This window comes from Pleurodeles waltl, chromosome 2_2, assembly GCF_031143425.1.
Source record: "Pleurodeles waltl isolate 20211129_DDA chromosome 2_2, aPleWal1.hap1.20221129, whole genome shotgun sequence".
Taxonomy (NCBI): domain Eukaryota; kingdom Metazoa; phylum Chordata; class Amphibia; order Caudata; family Salamandridae; genus Pleurodeles; species Pleurodeles waltl.
In genome coordinates, this window is record NC_090439.1 from 974,577,956 (window position 1) to 974,597,675 (window position 19,720).

At 42.2% G+C, this 19,720-nt stretch overlaps 1 protein-coding gene across 2 annotated transcripts in view; it reads right to left on the reverse strand.

The window, feature by feature from the left end:
- The window catches only part of TAF2 (TATA-box binding protein associated factor 2), a 663,535-nt gene that overhangs the window by 262,458 nt on the left and 381,357 nt on the right, over positions 1-19,720 (reverse strand). For both annotated transcript variants that reach the window (XM_069220673.1, XM_069220672.1), the window contains exon 18: positions 10,338-10,448. In XM_069220673.1, coding sequence (XP_069076774.1) covers positions 10,338-10,448 — 111 coding nt within the window. The remainder of the gene's footprint in view (positions 1-10,337; positions 10,449-19,720) is intronic.

Sequence of the window (19,720 nt, forward strand, 5' to 3'; positions counted from 1 at the left end):
AAATCTTAATTCACTATTACCCCCATATGGGTGAGATCTCTTAGTACATGCCCCTGGTAAACTGAATCAACATGTGATCCAAATTATGGTGTGCCTTGAAATGCTGGGCCACAGGATGTCTCAAATCCCTTTTTCTGATTGACCAAATATGCTTCTCAATACATAAAGGAGCTGTCTGATGGTGTCCCTATAGATAACAGACCTCAAGGACATCTGAACATACACAATACAAAAACACTAATCACTGGGAAAAACTCTTTATACTCTAAAGAAAGAGTAAAATGTGTGTGTATTATGCACAGTGCATGCGAGGAAAATAACGTAATATATAGGGAGACAAGAACAAGCTAATTAATTAACATAGCTATTTGTCTCATTTTTAGGATACTCTTACCAAACGTGACACTTCAAAATTGCACACAAAAAACTATCTGATCAAGTAGGCTTTTGAGCCACAAAAAAATGGACTTTAAAACATTCAAGGCCACATTTAAAAAACCCATTTGCAAGCCCATTTAACTAGGCGGTAAAAAAAAAAACACTTCATATGTGAATTAATGGAAAAAGGAAAACTGAGAAACCAAATTGGAGGAAACCAAATCATTGAAAACCAATTTTAAGAAAAGACAATTTAAAAAAAATACAAATAAATCTAGAATAAAAAGGAACATTTTAAAGAAAAGATAATTTGAAGGAAAAATCCAAAGTAACATTAAATGTGGATTGCGTTTAGGGGTAGTGAAGGGTATCTCAGAGTTCAGGGGTGGATAATGTTTAGGAGTGTTGAGTGTTTTTTAGGAGTCAGGGATAGGTGGAGGTTAGGCATAGCAAAGTGTTTTTAGGGTTATGGGATGGCAACAGTTTAGGGGTGGTGAGGGTTTTTTTAGGGTTCAGGGACAGGTGGAGTGGAGTGAAGTTTTTTTTTTGGGAATCATGGATTTAGTGAAGTTCACAGCGGGTAAGGGTTTTTAAGGTTTGATGATTAACAGAGTTTAGGAATGGTGAAGGGATTTTAGATTTGAGGATTACATGGAATTTATGGTTGTTAAGGGTTTAGGGGTCAGTGGTGGGTGGAGTTTATGGACAGAGAGGTTTAGGATTCAAGAACAGGTTAAATTTAAGGTTGGAAACTGTTTTTTAGCATTCAGGGATAGGTGGAGTTTAGGGTTGGTGCACAGTTTCTAGAGGCCAGGGATGAGTGGAGCTTAGTCAGAAAAAGGGTGTTTAGGGTAAAGGGATGGGTGGTGCTTAGGGTTCAGGGATGTGGGACTTTAGGTGTGAGGGTTTTTTTCTTTTTTTTTTAGCATTCAGGGATGGGTGTAGTTTAGATGTGGTAAGGTAATTTTAAGGCACAGGGATGGATGGTGTTTAGGGGCCATGAGGTAGTCAGGGATGGATGGTGTATAGTTGTGGTGAGGAGGTCAGCAACTTAACAGCAACCAAAGTAATCATTTGACAATGTGAAAGACATAAATCTGAAATAATGTCCCGAGACGAAACGCACTGATACAAATACTTCAGACAAACATTTCTGAAATTAAGACCTGCAAGCATTGCATATACACTTTAAAAAATAAACATGAAAACCCCAATTTTGAAAAAAAGACTTTCTATTAATTGGTTTCTATGAAACAGTAAGTGCCATTCATCCTGCTGGAAGGCCATAAGAACCACAAAGGTCCCCTGATACAACAGCAGTAGTAAATCAAAATGTCAAGTATAGCTCTCATTGGCTCTATAGGACTATGTTAATCTATGTTCACTGGTGTCACCATTGTTAATATGAGCTGGTGACTTTTGAAATTGTTGTCCTGATGGGGAATGGTTCACCATATAAAATGCCCACAGAATGCAGAAACTGTGCCATTAGTAGGCTCTCATAAGCTAGTCTCAACAAAGAATAAGACCACATCTCCTGGAGCTCCTGGTGATGCAATTAGTTTGCAATAGCTATCTTGGTAAACAAAGTTTGCTGAATTAAGGACAAACTTGAGAATTCATCACCTGTAATTTTGAATTTGCGACTACAAAGTGTAGAATGTTGAATGAACTTTCGTGTCCCTGCCGTGGAAGTATCAGTTGTTGTTAAAAGTCAATTTAGTCACAGTCTAAATCCCTCTTGTATGGAAACTAGGACTGAACTAGTATACATCTCTTAAAGTTTCAGAAAAATCATTTTTTGTTTAGCCTTTAACATACTTATGTAGTGAAATCCTTGAAAAGACCATGCCTGGTATCTGAATTTCCATAGGACTAATCTGACAACTTAAAGGTCTTCAGAAATTTCTATAAGGAGTTCTCGTTTTTTTAGCAATTGATGTTGGGGTGATGAGTCATGCTGACTTTACATTGAAAGTTTGAAACTATAATCTAGTGAAATAAAGCATGATACTTCAGATGCTGAGTCCAGAAATGTACACATTTCGTGACCATAAAGGCACAGCTTTTCAAGATGGTGCTAGTGGGGCTTTTGATCCTACTGAGAAGGTGCAAATGGTGGCAAAACCGACACCTTTAGATTTCTTCCACAACTTAGCTACATGAAACATTGAACTTGGATTGGAGGCAGTGTGGACACAGAGGCTAATTTATTAACTGTTTTTCCTGGAACTCTTGGGCACCTATCTGACCTTTTCTATGTGTGCCTGATCAAATCCATGGTATACCCTTCGATTCAATGCAATAATTGTCCAGTCTAGGAGGTCAAGAAACATTTTTAAGCCTTGAAAATCTCTACAGAAATGTAGTTAATTTAATTCACTGAATAAATTATAAACTGAAGAATGGAGAAATGCCAGGAGAGTGTCCATACTTCACGCTTTGTGGTACAGGAACAACTAATTGAAAGTTGTACCATGGACAACCACTTCCTTAGCTGTAACTGTAAACCCTTGATTTATGACATTCCTGATAAAATTAAATTAAAGTCACAAAATAATTGCAAATCTAATGCAATTTACAAATTGGTAGCTTTTAACCACTTCAGTTTAGTATGACAAACTGGAATGTCATTATATCAGGCCTTGACTGCGCAAAACAGAAGAATAAAGGAGATAATCATTTTAGGATTCCAGTTTCAATTGTATTTGCTATTATGTAAACACATTTAAAGGTTTTAATTATTTTAATAACTAGGTCGAAGGCAAAAAAATAAGCAAACAATCTCTATAACCTTAACCGAGTCTATTCGAGTTACAAGATGCTATGCAGCCATAGAAAAGGCAATACAACCAGAAGGTATTGAAAGAAATATCTTTACCACAAACAAGCTGTCCTGATCAGTGACTACTGGGCCTCTCAAATACAAAAACGCCTTGCTTTATCCACGGGGAACTCCCAGAGTTAAGCAGGCTGCAATGAATCTTTCAGTAGACCTGCTGCTAGCAATATCTGCATCATCAATCACCCGTAAAAGGTTTGCACAGTGTACATGAAGCCTGTTTATGGTGTTCATGTCATTGTGGAAGCATGCCAGCTGTGCACAAAAGCACCAAACCTCCTGAGGGTCCTACATTTCCATATTTATTCTTTTATTCAGAGTTGTTGGGCCGGTAGAATCATTTTACCCAGAGAAAAGTTTAAATATGCTTCACTGAAATGTTAGCCATTTATGAACACTCGTTCACAAATAAGAGGTATGTCCCATAGGCACAATGTAACTCTCAGTTTCGCAAGTCACTGTAGTGTTATGGCAATATCATACTTTTCTTACTATTTCCTTTGGCAACAAACCTAGATGAGTATGTTTTTTCCTGACAGAAGACTCCATACGGCTCTCGATGCCTAAGCCTAAATACAAGATCAATATGAGATTCTTCCTTATGGCACTGCAAGAAGGAACATAGGCCCTCATTACAACTTTGGTGGGCGTCAACCGCCTCCCGTCAAGTTGTAACCGCTGCGCGGCCGCCACTTCAGCGGTGGCCATCACAACATCCCCGCTGGGCGGAAACTGAGTTTCTGGCCACCAGCCCAGCGGGGATGTCAGCTGCAACACGGGAGCCAGAACCAAATGGAGCCGGCAGAGTTGCGGTGGTGCGACGGGTGCAGTTGCACCCATCGCGCTTTTTACTGTCTGAAAAGCTCCATGGGGCTGTGGCAGGGGGCCCCGCGACTCCCCTTTCGCCCAGCCAGGGTTGTAATGAGGGCCATAGTCTTTGTGGGCCTGGCCACTCAAGGATTCTGCAGTTTTCCAATTAGCAGGGAACCAAGGGCCTAGGCCTGGATGGGCAGTCATGATATAGCTCTGAAAGTGCTTAATGAATATATTTGAAAAAACTGTGCTGTCATTTGCACCTTTTGGATGCAATTTTCGTAATGGGTCGTGCTTGACCCATTGGAGAAGGTCAAGTACACTCTACTCGCACTATACCAAGGGCTGTGTGAGGCTTCTCTTATTGTACCTTGCACTGACCCCTAAAATTACAGGGATTAATTAACACTACTTTATGGGCACACATCTTTTCCTTAGGATCAATTAACCTAATATCAATTTAAAGCTCAAAATTCAAGAAATCGTCAATTTCAGAAGGTTTTCAGTGCAAAAAGAGCAAGTAACTTACCTTTAGTAACGCAGTATCTGGTGGAGGCTCTATCTAGCAGCAGATTCCTTACCCTAGAATAATCCCGAGGAAATTGACAGGATCTAGAATTTTTTTTTGTAAGCAGTATCTCTGCGCACCGATAGCTGGCGGTGTTCAGCTCTGCTGGTGTCGTCCACACCGGAAGTGAAGAGCAATGACATCACTTTCTTTTCGGGACTTTCGATGCTAGCAGAGCCACAAAGAACACTGGCCACTGGGAAAGAGAACTGCCCTGTAGAAAAAAATCTGTTTCCAGGAGGATGGGTGGTCGTTAAGGAATCTGCAGCTAGATAGTCTCTACCAGATAAGACATTACCAAAGGTAAGTAGCTTGTTCATATGCCAGAGACTTCTCTGCACAGATTCCTTACCTTAGAATAGATACCCAAACAAGACCTCCCTGGGGTTATATCTGCAAACCTGATTTAGAATAGAAAGCCCTGCAGGACTGAACAGTCAAAGTGCACATCCCAACTGACTCGACAGTCAAGGGAGTAGTGCTTGGTGAACATGTGCAATGAGATGTAACTGCCACCAGAAAGGCAGTCTTGATGATGTGGAGCCTCAGAGGGCAGTTATAAAGTAGCTCAAAGGGAGCGCACATTAGTAAAGTAAGAACACGAATTGAGGTCCTATTGAGGCATAATGAAGGGAGCTGGAGGAAACACTTGCTGAAGACCTTTAGGGAACCCCTTTACAATAGGGGACTTGAAAAGGGAGGGCTGTTCTGGCAGCCTCAAAAAAGATGAGATAGTAGACAAATAACCTTTCAATGTGCCCAAAGCAAAGCCCTGCTGGGTGAGGGTAAGAATAAACAAAAGAACGTGAGAAAGGGGTACAGATAAAGGATATTTTAATTCATTGGTTTTTTGTACATCTCCGATATAAACCACGTGTTCCATGTGCGCAAAACATCCTTCAAATGAAAATACAGCCGACACGTGTTTCATCAAAAAGACTTTTGCAAGGCTGGAACACAAATACATATAAGGAAAAAATGCATATCATTGTACCAACACTGGTATATAACATGGGTACAAGATGAAAATAAGTTGACTAACGTAAAGAACCATGCAGGTATAGAATTGGACTTTAGTAATGATAGCCAAAACACAAAGGGGTCTCCCTCGTGAGAGCGCGACAAAAGAGAAAAAGAAGATATAATTATCGGATACAATTGTGGTTTATATCGGAGATGTACAAAAAAACAATGAATTAAAATCTTCTTGATGAACTATACTACGGTGCCATACGATTCTTTACAACGATATAAAGGACTGACCTATGGACTTTTTGGTGGTGTGCCGCAATACATCATGTTATGAAATTGGGTTGTTTCTCAACCAGGATTTATGCACCTGAAGTGGCTGGGTGTGGTATTGCTTGGCACCCACGTGATAATGTATTAGAACTATATTAACTAAGCTGGTATATCAAGGAAGCGCGAACCTTTGAGCACAGCCACTGCCAATTGTTATGTTACATAGGTACAGGTAAAGGGTTAACCTGTTTGTTGGTACACAATTTCACAAATTTGCTCTAACAGCCGGCGTATATTGTCCTAGTAGAAGGACGCTGAGCTGCCAAAATAACATTACACATTTCGGGCAGAAGGTCAGAAGCTGTCAACTATTGCCACTCAGCCTCCACGCATGAAGGCAGAGAACGTTTACAGGATCAGGTTGAGAACATTCTTCTGCTGCTGCGATAGGAGATCCTCCCAAGGGGGTAGCCTGATCGGAGGATCGATGAACATGCTCAACAGATCGGAATATCAGACTCTCTGAGCCCAGTCCGGAGCCACAATGATGACTTGGGCCCTGTCGTTCCTGAACTTTTTGATAACTGTGAGCAGGAGTGGTATTGGCGGAAAGGCGTACAGGAGGCCGGAGCTCAAGACCAAAAGCATCTCCAAGCAAGAGCCACCCTCGAAGTGCTGACATTGTGCGTTCTCTGCAGTGGGGAACATATCTAACTAAGGCTCTCCTCACTGCTGAAAGAGATCTTCCAACACCTACAGTTGGAGACGCCACTCGTGATCCGTTAAGCATCTTTTGCTGAGTTTGTCTGTTATGTCGTTTAGAGAGTGTGCCAGTGTTGAACCACCAGGGAAATTCCTTTATGTTCCAACCATGTCCAGAGACATGACAGAGGGGCATGACTCTTGACAGAGGGTACACACTCCATCCTTTTTGTTGCAGTAGCACATGGTGGTGGTGCTGTCCATGAAAACCTGCAATAGCCTTCCTTTGATGGAAGTTGATGTGGAGTCCAGATTCTGCCGGAGACCAGAGGCCTCTGTTATCCACCTATGCCAGACGGCTGCCCCAGCCCAGGAGTGATGCGTCTGTTGCTACCATCAGATCTAGTTGAGGAAGGGAGAGGTGTATGCTGCTGCCCTAATTGCGGTTTGTCAGCCACAACTGCAGATCTTTGCAGTGCCCTCCAAGATCTGGACCATGTCAGATTCCCTGATGCTGTGCCCACCTGAACTTCAGATCTCACTGCAGAGCCCGCATATGCCAATGGGCATGCAACACAAGCAGCATACAGGAGGCCATGAGGCCAAGCAGCCTCAAAGTCAGGCTCACCGAAATCCAGGACAAAATCTGAACAATCGGTAACAAAGCCTAAATAGCCTGAACTTTCCGCACAGGATTATAAGTCTGACACCGCACTGTGTCCAGACTAGCTCAGCTAAAAAGGAGCGCCTAAAAAGGGATCAGGTGTGACTTTGGGACATTAATAGTGAAAACCAGCGAGTTCAGGAGGTTTTCAGTAGTCTGGACATGGGAGGTGACTGCCCGGGGCGAGCCCGCCTTTAACAGCCAGTCGTCGCGGTAGGGTAAGACTGGCACCCCTGATCTCCACAGATGGCCCACAACCACCGCCATCACCTTGGTGAACACCCAATGTGTGCTGGTAAGGCCAAAAGGGAGCATGGCAAATTGAAAATGCTCATAGTCTACAGTAAACTGCAAGCAACATCTGGGTAGACAGGACAGGGATATGGAAGTATGCATCCTGCAAGTCAAATGCTACCATCTAGTTTGCCGGGTCCAAAACAGATGGGAGTTGAGCAAGTGTGAGCATTTTCAATTTCTCCTTTTTGAGGAAGAAATTAAGAGGGCAAAGTTCTAGGATAGGACAAAGGCCTCTGTCCTTTTTGGGCACCAGAAAGTAGCAGGAATAACAACAACAACCTACTTATGATGCCGGCACCCTCTCTATAGCTCCCTTGGCCAACAGGACTGCAGCTTCCTGACGGAGTAATGAGATGTGAGTCTGTCACAAGTAGGTGACATGGGTGGAGGGGTAGTCACAAAGTAGAGGGGGTAGTCACAAAGTAGAGGGGATAGCCCCTTTGGACAATCTAGAGACTCAAGCGGTCTGATGTTATCGAACTCCAATGGTGCAAGTGATGGCATATCCTGCCTCCGACTGGGTGCCTATGATGGTCGGTGAGCAAACTACAGGGGGCTGGAGGCTCTGGCTGCTGGGGGGAGGATGGACAGCCTCGATCTCTGGTTACCCGACCCAAGAGGCTTGTGGGTGCTGCGTCCTCGGCCACTCAAAGGCTGAGAAATCTATGAGCCGTGGTAGCTTGGTGATTGGAGACATGGCTGGAAACATCTTATATGGCCATGAAAGGAGCTGAAGGACAGTGGTTGGCGAGGGGCCATGGAAAGGCCAAAGGACCTGGCCAAAGCCCTCCTGTCCTTGAAACGCTCCAGTGTTCAGTCTACCTTGTCTCTGAAAAGACAGTAGCCATCAAAGGTCATGTCAGCAAAGCCTGGACATTCCCAGAAAAGCCAGTCGTCCTCAGTCAGGTGCAGTGCCGCAAGTAAACCCATGATGAAACCTCTCTGCCTAGAGAGTTGGTCAAATCCAGCCCGCAGCATATGGCAAACTTAGTTGTGTCTCCCCCGTCAGCAACAGCTTAAGAGAGTATGACTCGGGCCTCCTCCGAGACAACAGGCATTACCTGTGCAACCAAGTCCCAGAGCGAGTGGTAGTAAAGGCCCAAAAGGCATGCAGTGTCCACCAACCGCAGTGCCGGGCTGGCAGAAGAAAACCACATCTTCCCAAAAGAATTCAGCCTCTTGGATTCCCTGTCCGGGGGGGTGGTAGGGAACGCACCAGGATTTACTGTGGAAGTGGAGGCTTGGACCACCAAGCTCTCCAGGGTACGGTGTGTTGTGAGGAAACTGTGGTCCTGTGGGGCAGGATGATGGAGGCGGGCAATCAAACCTATTCATATGAGGCCCTGTGCAGGGCTTGGACCAGGCCCTGGAGTAGGATGTTAACGAGTGCTTAGTTAAATAGGAGAAGCGTTTCAGATGCAGTGACTCCCAGCCAAGCAACTACATCAAGACATGCGTCTTGACAGCTACAGTGGGCAGCTGAAAGTATAGGACCGCAGTCGTTCTTCTCACCACCATAGCGAATGTGGCTCCCTTCTCCGTAGCCACGGTAGGAGGAGAAACCAAGCCAGTATCTGAGGAGGTGCCAAGTCCATTTGCATCTGCTGCTTCTCAAACTAGGCGTTCTCAGTGTCATCTAGTGGCTGTTATTAATCAAATGGCCCCTCCCAATCTCAAAGGAATAGGGCACAGGCTCTGACATGGATGGTTTTCTCCCAGACAGAGCCGGATGGCACCCATCTAGCTGTGTTGTCAGAGCTGGGGAGGAGTATGGGGACTACACCACTGGGGACGTCAGCAGTAGAGCCAGGGAAGGTCAAGGTGGCACGACCGGAGCCGCTCCGGAGCCATTCAAGGTACCCAACTGGCTTCAGGGGTGAACCCGCTGTAGGACACCCAGTAAGGGGCTCCACACACCCCTGAGCCTGCAGGGCTCCAAGGTGTTCCAGTGGGGAAGGGCCACACAAATACAAGGTGCATGGCCTAAAAGTTCACTATGTTGAACAGGGGTGGTCTTGGGGGGTGGGGGGCCTTCGGCTCCAGGAAACTAAGGTAAGCACAAAGATGGTTGCAGCACAGAATTAATTGAGGAGCCAGGCCTCGGATACTAACCCTCAGTCTTGTTGGATGACTTCAATGGATGGAGTGAAGTCGAATGTTGGGCGGCAAGGAGCCTGAAGGACCGCTCCCTTAAGGCCATGGGGTGCATGGCATGACAATCGGTACAGGTCTTGGCGTCATGGTCACACTTGACGTACCAAAGTCAGACAAGGTGTGGGTTCATCACTGGCATTGGTCATTAACAGGTGCCTCTGGGCTTCAAACCAGCCTTTCTTGTGGACATCCCTACCACACTAGGAGATCAAGTCTAAAAAATGTGTCAACAAAAAGTCAAGAAAGAGTCAGTCAAAAAAGACAGGGGTAGCTCTTCTCCGAACCTGCGCAGACTGGTGTGGAAAGAAAAGAACTGATGTCAGAGTGCTGGGGTGGCACCTATACAGGCAAAGTGCTCATAACTTCCGGCACAGTTGACGATGCCACAAAGAGCCAAATGCCACGAATGGCACGCAGCAATACTGCACACAAAAAAAAATCCGGATCCAGTCTGGACCTGGGGATTATTCTATTGTAAGCTATACCTTCATTCTTATATTGTTGCACGACCAAAAGTTGCTCTCTCAACAGTTTTTTTCTAGCATGAATGCTTAATGGGGAAGTAAAATAATTTTTAAACTTCAGGCTGCATGTTAAAAAAAATATATAATTGATTTTAAATGTTGGCTATTTACAGCATCCACCATTTGATTTTGAACAGAAACGGTCACACTTACCTTATTTTTCCTGTTGTCGTTGTACTTGATTAAATCCAATATAAACGACAAAACCTCTTTGGGGCAGAGATTATGAACATCCCTCAGCAGCGCCATAGCGACAGGCATGGTCTATGAGGAAAATGAAGATTCCACAGATGTCAAAGAACAGCTATAGTTACTGAAAAGCTTTTTTCTTATCAAAGGAGCAGTTTTCCACTACAGGACACAATACTTAAAATTAAGGCTCAGACTAAACTGGTTGATTTTGAAAAAAAAAAGAATAAATAGAATTTATAAAATATAATTCGAAATTTCTGCCAGGAAAATCGATCTGCTCCAGTACAAGGATTCAAAATGGCTCTGATCATCTCGGTAGATAGGCTATTCCTGTTATTGAGCATTTCTGTGATTACTTTTTGTTTCCAAACAATTTCTAATATTCCCTTCACAACTGTGATTGTCTACACAAACAAGAAAGTGTCAAACAAGCCTACATGTATGTAGAATTCCAAATAATCTGTAAATCCATTAACTCCTAACAGGGCCAGGGTAGACTATTGGACTTTTCCTCCCCTTAGCTTCTGAAGCTTTTCCTACCTAGTGATGGCCCTTTTTTGATGTTTGTGGCACTTTGCACTCAAGACTAATAATACCTTTTCTGAAACACACAAAAAAAGTTAAGACCACCTTTGCATGAATTCTCCCATATGTTGGAGATTATGGTGATACATAGGGTTTTTTTGGAATCCCCTAGAAGGAACCAAGAAAATAACCTAAATGTAGACTTAAAAAAACAAATTGGGAAAAATGCTGTGGAAGAAAGCATGCTTTTGTTTTCTAAAAATTGCCTCAACAAGCGGGTTGTTCCCACAGTTTTTTCGTTTTTCTAAGTGAAAGCAATTTTTTCCTATTCTATCTTACTCAAAATGCATTCAAACCTCGGCCAAAATGGAGCATTTTGCTCACACGTCTATGAGGGAAATTTCCTGACTCTGTGGGGATCCACCCAACATTCCCACACTAGTTGTGATAAAAATGGCATCTCACTTGTATGGCTGGGCTTGCCACCCGCAAACAGAAAGGATGAAAATTAAGTATATAAAGTCAATGTGGTTGTCACATGGTTCCTGGTTTGCCCATTTCTAATGTACACTAATCACAAATGATTATAAGAGCAACACTAGGTATGGAAATGTTACATGATACAATTAATACAGTGTTATCCACCACAATTAGTTGTTTCCATGTCTCTAAAAATGAATCCCTAGTAACATTTAAAAAACTGTTGGATATATCAAATGTACATCCACCTGACACTCACTTTTAAGAACTTAGAAAGTAATGAATTCCTTCATCAGAGGTCAACCCACTAGGTTTGTCAGTTAATAATACACAGTTCAGCCTGTCTAAATCTTAATTCACTATTACCCCCATATGGGTGAGTTCTCTTAGTACATGCCCCTGGTAAACTGAATCAACATGTGATCCAAATTATGGTGTGCCTTGAAATGCTGGGCCACAGGATGTCTCAAATCCCTTTTTCTGATTGACCAAATATGCTTCTCAATACATAAAGGAGCTGTCTGAGGGTGTCCCTATAGATAACAGACCTCAAGGACATTTGAACATACACAATACAAAAGCCTTCCAAGTGTTAATGAAAGATTTGATGCTAAATATTTTGCCATTAGAGCCTATTATTTCATGTTTAATTAAGGGAAGTTCTACAATCCAAGCATTTATAACATCATATAACAGATAATCAGGGAAGGATACTTGTTTACAAGGGAAACTGAGGCTTCTAATTACCTTTAATAATGTTTTTATCTCTGTAAAACAACAATTTAATATAGGTAGAGAGTATGTTCTTTAAAATTAGTTCCGCTAACAATGGATGTTAATGTTTATGAACAATTCATCTCAATTTAGAACTTTGATCTAAATATCGAGTAAGCAAGTACATTTCAAACTCTTTTTGATTAACTGTCTCTTTACTTTTATTCTCTTTAACAGTAAAGAAACCTGTTCTGTCATTTGAGTCTACTTTTTTCCCTGGCTTTCTCCAGTATCCCTCTGGAAATACCACAATTCTGAATCTAGTAGTCAATTTGTTTGCTACTTCCCCATATGTCTGTGGCAGTACAGTTGCGTTTAGAACTGAGGTATTTACCATATCATACTAGATTCTCATGATATTCAAAACATGGCAAGTATCTGAATTGAATCAGGAGCTACTTCTGTAAAAATGACAGAGAAAGAGTATTTAAAAGAATATATAAATCTAGGAGTTCAATAATTTCTCTAGCTACAGTTTTTTTTTAAATGAAGACACTTTAAGTTATGGTTTAATATATTGTGCTTGAAAGCCCTATGTCCCACTCTAGACAATGAATAGCTTGTCAATATATTGAATCCAGATTTGGGCACAAGTATGATATTCATTTAGTAAGGCATTGGAAACACAAGTTTGTTCAAATTAGCCATTTACAAGAATGGCATACAAAAGTGTGAATGGCATGCCATTGCATCAACCTTTCTTTATACATAATATTCTCCCTCCAAAAGAAAATCATCACCAGTGGATTAAACAAAAGAAGCCATGATAGGTAAATTCTGAATCAAAAATGTATCCAAATATTTCAAGACATTTTCTGCAGGGTTACCAGTACTGCTATTAAATGTCCTTTCTGGTGGTAACCTTGATGATTTATGAATCACCAGTAAAGAAAGGGCCAGAACAACTGGATGTTTGCATAGCAATCATTTGCTTTCTTCAATATCAACGGCTTCCTCATTGACCTAGTAACTAATCAACATATGAAATTTGTTTTTGAACAGAATACTCGGATTGTGAATAAATCCTAAATAACAGTCCTCGTTGTTAGGTTGCCTACAGGCCTCCTGGAGATGTAAATCTTTAGTAAGTGCCACTACATTACCACCCTTACCTCAGGCTTTTATGACAATGGTATTATCTGCCTAGAAAAAGTTCAGAACTTCAATTTAATGGGCTGGCAAGTTCACTTTAGCTAGACAGGACTCTTTAAATGTCCTTATATCTTCGTCCCATAGTAGATGTTCAGATGTAATAATCAAAGAGTCTTCAACCCGGACCTAGGGACAAATATAGGTTTTTTCAATTCCCTAATTGTCATTGGTGTAACCGCCATGTAAAAGCTGTCGGAGAGGGGGTTCGTACTTCCCAGGGTGGCACTGCATGCAGTGCTGCCCTGGTGGATTAGTACCACCAGCACTGCCAGTCCCTCCAGTGGAGGGAAACTGGCGGTCTGACCATGGCCCAACCACCACACTCATATTGTGGTGGTCGGACCACATCTTTGGAGGCGGTCAGACCTCCACCATGGCCCTGGCGGTCTGAAGACTACCAGGGTCATAATTAGGGCCTAAATGTGAGCTTCCAATCCACTAAAAAAAAGTCTACAGGGACTGTATATGAGCAGTCCTGAAGCACGTATAATTGCCTGGAAAGGAAAATCTTATTAAACAGAGCAACCATGCTCATGATTTAGGTGGGAAGAGCTTGGAATTTTTCGAAATTACTTTTAGTTAATTCAAGCACTGAGATCATGTTACTTGCTAAGCTCACCAATTTACATCTGTCAATGAATATGTCTAGCTATCTGAAGCTAATGAGTTATAAACAGTGACTAACATTCTCAGCATCCCTGATGTATCCTGGACTCTCAAAATGTGTCTAGGCTATCTATTCCCTTCTGCTCAACCGCTACAATAAAATCCTTGATTTGTCCCCACTTTCAGGAATGTATCTTGGAGTCTGCAGCCAACAGAATGTGGCATTGTCAAGTATTGTCTGTTTCAAAGAAAGATTATTACACTCCAGTTCCTATAGGGTGCCCACTGACCCGTGGCAAGGTAACACTATCTGAGCTTTAATGCAACTTTTTAAGTTGCACCATGCCCCATAACTCTGTTTCTTCTTGTCCATGTTTTTAAGACGAACTAAAACCTTTCATCTCTGCACTAGCTAGAAGATTATGTCATAAACTGACCACAGTTTTTTTTAACCTGGAAACAGAAATCTGCCTTTGTGCAGATTTGTCAAAAGGTGGCAAAGCTATAAAGAAAACAAAAAAAGTTTTTTCAATGTAAAGTCGACATAACCATAAGTCCACTTAACCATAACTACAGGGGTGTCATAGGTATATATAACTAAAAATATCGGTGGAGATGATATCCTCTGTAGTCACACAATTGTCGAGAGGCATATAATTTGAAACACCTAAATTCCTCATGTAACCTAGCCGTTCATGCTCTCCATTCCTATAGTTAGAGAAACATATCCCGGGGTGTCAAAGTAGGAAACAAAGACAGCTGTTTTCTTCATTCTCACTGACTTATCATAAGTTATTGTGACACAAATCCCCACTGGACCTGAAAATAGCACCCAACCAGTACTGGCAAACATAAGGGAAGAAACATGTTCGCTTATGAGGGATGGTGGGGCCATTGTATCTGTATCCCATCCTCTTACTGTTTTTAGATATACTAGAGGTATTATTCTGGGTTTTACATTTAGGTATTTTTAGTTTATCCGGATCACGTCTTAGCCAGTTCGTTTTATCTAGGAACTCCCTCTTTATTGAGGTTGAATCCGCCCTGGTAATTTTATCTTACAAGGCTGGGACAAGGTTGCCGATGGTGCAGCATGCATAAAGAGTGGGTGATGCCTCCTCTTCTAATATAATTTGTAGCTCTTGGTAGTAGTTACTTTGGAACCAGATTTGGAAATACCCATGATATAAACCAAATTGGCCTTACACCCCTCAGCCATCGCACTAGTTTGTGATATTTGATTAGTGACCGTGGAGGGAGTGCTTTGCCATACCTCCTCTCTAGCTGTGTTATGTGGGAATCCAGTTTACTTTCTATTCTGGTATCCCCTTTTCCTCACTCGCTTGACTAGTAGATAAGTTGGGGTTAGTAAATGCTCCTCTATATGGGGAAGAGTCCACATCAATTAGAAAACTCTAGCGTATGTGAGGAGTGAATTTTTTGATGAAGTATGGCACCAACCGGTGGGTGAGACCCTTTTGTTGGGACTTTATGTCTTAGTCAGTGTTTTGATCGCCAACCAAAAAGTAGTTTGTGTGTGTGCATAGTGTGTTTGGAGGGCGAACTCATGAGTTTTTTCTACTCCCTTCCCCTTCAGTGGTATATTTAATTTATTTTCGCCAAGAAGGCAAGGATCACGCAGCCTTTCTCAGCCCTCTCCTTAACATGAAAGAATTTGATTCACAACTCTGCAAAACTCATGTAACGTGCTATATAAAAAAAAATATCATCAGAAAGTCCTAGAATTTCATAGGCATTTTCTAAAGGGCAATACATGATAGCTGATGCAGATACTGAATATTGTTATATTACCTACTCCTGTAAAACCTTTAGTTTGGAGGGAAGAAGTGTTTACAATTCTTCTCTTGGTTGAATTTTTCTCCAAAGTTTCTTAGAGAGAGAGGCCTAAAATTCCTATGGGAGGGTTAGGCAATTTAGGATGAATTAAAATTAAAATTAAATTAAATTAAATTAAATTAATTTCAATTTAAATGAATGTATCTCTTCGAACGTGCACCCACAACAAAATACAATGTTGTCTAGTTTCCAGGCAATATGAGAACATATGCTAGAAATGTAGCATTTTGCCCAAATATTTTTTTTTTAATCCTTGGGATGAAAGCCTGCCAAAGATTCGTAAAAGCGGTCGGGCACTGTGCAGTTGGAAAAATTGATATCCACAAACTTGTGCATCTATGTGTTTGCATCCGTTAGCACACACAACCCAGACCAATTTACTTCGCCAATGCTCTTTATTGATGGCTGTAAAAGAACATTTTATTTTTGGCAGCATTAAGTCTATTTGTAAACGTTCAGAACAAAATGTAAGGCATTCAAATCAGCTTCTTCTTTTGCGCATCATTAAACAAGGTCAGCAAAGGTGGTGGACGTGATGCTTCAGTAACCTTAACCAGTCCTGTACGAGAGCAGGCCGGCTGGAAGCGAACCGCACAGAGCTCAGGTCAGAAAGCGAGCAGTGGGTTCGGCCCAGGACCCGCCTGCCGGGGCTGGTTCTGCCACAGGCCGCGCACAGCGAGGTTTTATTATGGAAAGCGGTGTGCCCGGGTGAAGTATTAACTGGACGTGCCAGTGACTTATCGCTGAACTTTAATGAATTCACCGGGTGGCCGTAAGCAGCTAAAAAGATGAAGGTAATGCACTTTTAATACACACTAGTCATTTTCAACTGTAATCCACTTATCTAGAACGGGAACGTTTGACCGATATTGTGATCATGCACACATCTATAAAGTGCTGGTTATTAAGACACAAAGGGGGTTTAGGGTATAAACGATAATGACAAGTGACATAAGTGGTTTCCAACATTGATAAAAAATGTTTGGAGATTTAAACTGTAACTTTGGTCAAATAGTGCTAGATAATAGCCAAAATGAATTAAAGAGGCACTTTTATGTGATATGGATATATTTAGACAAAAATTATACCAAGCAGCACATCATTTCAACGTGCCTTAGTAACCTAGTATTCAATTTAATTGATTTAGCTCTCAAGAGAGATCAACAATGTATACACACATTAAAAATAATGAAATCATGAACAACACTTTCCATATAAATAAACTGCTAATACATTACTAAAAATGATTTTTAAAAAGTGTACAAATTAAGGCACACAAATTCGTTCCGGGGTGATTTTACTAAAACAATCAAGTCATCGGTTTTAATAACACTGTATTTAAAACATAATTACGAATACTGATTTATAGAGACAAACAAACAATACATGCCTAACATCTTGAATCCCACCTTTACACAAATCACAAATTCCCAACTTATCTCCTTTATCTGACTAGTGCTTCCTAAAATTATTTAGTGGTAAAATACCCAATCATAGCCTGATTATAAAACACCCGGGGCTGTGATTCAGCGTAAGCTTCAAATATCCTTGGTTCATCTTAGAGGAAGGCTACCTGAATAGAATTTGTAAGTTTCCAACTGGGCACACCGTTCTATGTTCTGTGAGTAGCTTAATCTAGCAGTCACATTTTTCAAGAACAGTTTTAGCTGAGCTGGAGTCCACCGTTGCAAGTGATCTATATATGACACTGAAAGTTCTCTAGTATGTTACATGCAAGTACTGAGAGCTGAAGAACCCCAGTCTTCCGGATGCTGAGGTCACATTATTAGGCGCCTCTCTATTCACATGGAAGGTATAGTACCTTACTACCGTTTTCCAATGAAGGCTTCCGCTCGCACTAGTAAAAACTGCCGCAGCTGAGCCAGAGTCGGGCTCGTGATACAGTCCTGTGGGACAAGTACCCCCAGGAAGCTGCTTTCTACCACATTTTTAATCAATGTCTCAGCCGGATGAAAGACATCCACTGATAAATTCAACGGTTGTGAGTTTTTTTAATGTTAAATTCTGTATTTTGCATACTATTGGAAAGTTTTGCAGAGTTACAAACAAGTCACTTCAATTTGCATAGCGATTGCTGGTTGTGTAATAGACAATGCAGAATATATATATATATATATTTTTTACTGCAGTCCAAACAATTCAGAAAAATGTTTGCACCAGGCCAAATCGATCCACCTTTGCCAATGCCTTTCGATGGCTGATACTGGCTTTGAGTATTTCATATATTTCTATTACCTTCGAAAATGTCAAGCAACATGGCAGGTTAACATTTTTATACTTTCGAGATTGTTGCTGCTTTGGATTACACCACACTACATTGAATAACGTGCTAGACATCTAACAAGCATAGAAGAACAAGTTACTTACCTTTGGAAATGCTTCTTGTGGTAGAAACCGCAGATCCCTTACCTTAGAATATTCCGCAGGCATCAGACTGGATCTGGAAAATCCTGAGCCGTACCTCTGTGCACCAGTAGATAGCGTCTATTGGCTCTATGTCCAAAGTAACATGTGAGGTACCTCTAAAGGCACCACCTCAGTGTTCTGACATCAATTACTTTCGTAACTATTTCTGTGCCAAAAATGCGAAGCCATGACCGAACAATGTGTGACTAATATGCAGAAATATATCAGGCTTTAGGGTGAAGAGCCTATATCGTAAAGCAGGGAGGTTAAGTGAGGAATCCACAATTGAATAAGAGTCTCTTCCAGAAAAAGCATTACCAAAGGTAAGTAACTTGGTCTTCTGACCCCTGCCATCACCTTGGTGAACACCCAAAGGGAGCTGGGTCAGGCTAAAGGGAAGCTCAGCAAACTGCAAATGTTTGTGGCCGACTACGAATCGCAGGTTAACACCTGTGGGCAGGCAGGACAGGGATTTGAAAATATGCATCCTGTAAGTCCAACGCTACCATCCAGTCTCTTGGGTCCGGGGCAGACAGAACCTGAACCAATGTGAGTATCTTGAATTTCTCCTTCTTGAGGACGTAGTTGAGGGACCACAGGTCTAGGATAGGACAAAAGCCTCTGTCCTTCTTCAGCACCATAAAGTAGTGGGAATAGCAACCATGATCTACTTCTGGTGTCAGGGCCCTCTCTTTAGCTCCCTTGGCAAAGACCGCTGCAACTTCCTTGCAAAGAAGAGAAAGATAATCCTCAGTCAGCCTGTCTTGAGATGGTGGCATGGGAGGGAGTGGTAGTCAGGAAGGAAGTAGCCCCTTCGGACTATCTGCAAAACCGATCTGATGTTATTGACTGCCAGTGGAGCAGGTGATGGCATATACTGCCTCTAAAATGGATGTCCATGATGGTATAAGCAAATTGGGAGTGTTTGGAGGCTGCATAGGGTTGTGGGGGTTGGGATAGTGGACTGACAAGACATCTGGCTGGCAGATCCATGAGGCCTGCAGATACCTCCCCTATGCAGGGGTTGTGGAGCATGCACAGCACCGTGATTGGGTGGGTATTAGCATGGTTGGTGGTTCCTTCTTTAGCCATGAGAAGGGTGAAAAATGGACTGGGCGGCGCTGGGTTGAAGATAAACCAAGAGCAGGCCTGTAGCCCAACTGTCCTTAAAATGTTCGAACCCGAGTCCGCTTTGTCTCTGAAGAGAAAGGAGCCATCGAAGGGCATATCCATCAAAGAAGACATGACATCTCCAGAAAAGCCAGTAGTTCGAAGCCAGGCATGGCACTTATGGGTCACCACAGTCAAAACCGCTCTACTCAGCAAGTCAGTCACATTGAGTACACAGCAAATTGTTATCTTTGCTGCATCTCTTCAGTCTACCACAGATTGGGTGCGCATGGCCTGGACCTCCTCAGGGACGGCAGGCAGCACTTGTGCAACCGTATCCCACAGAGCATGCGAGTAGCGGCCTACAAGCATGCAGTGTTCACAGACTGGAATGACAGACTGACAGAAGAAAA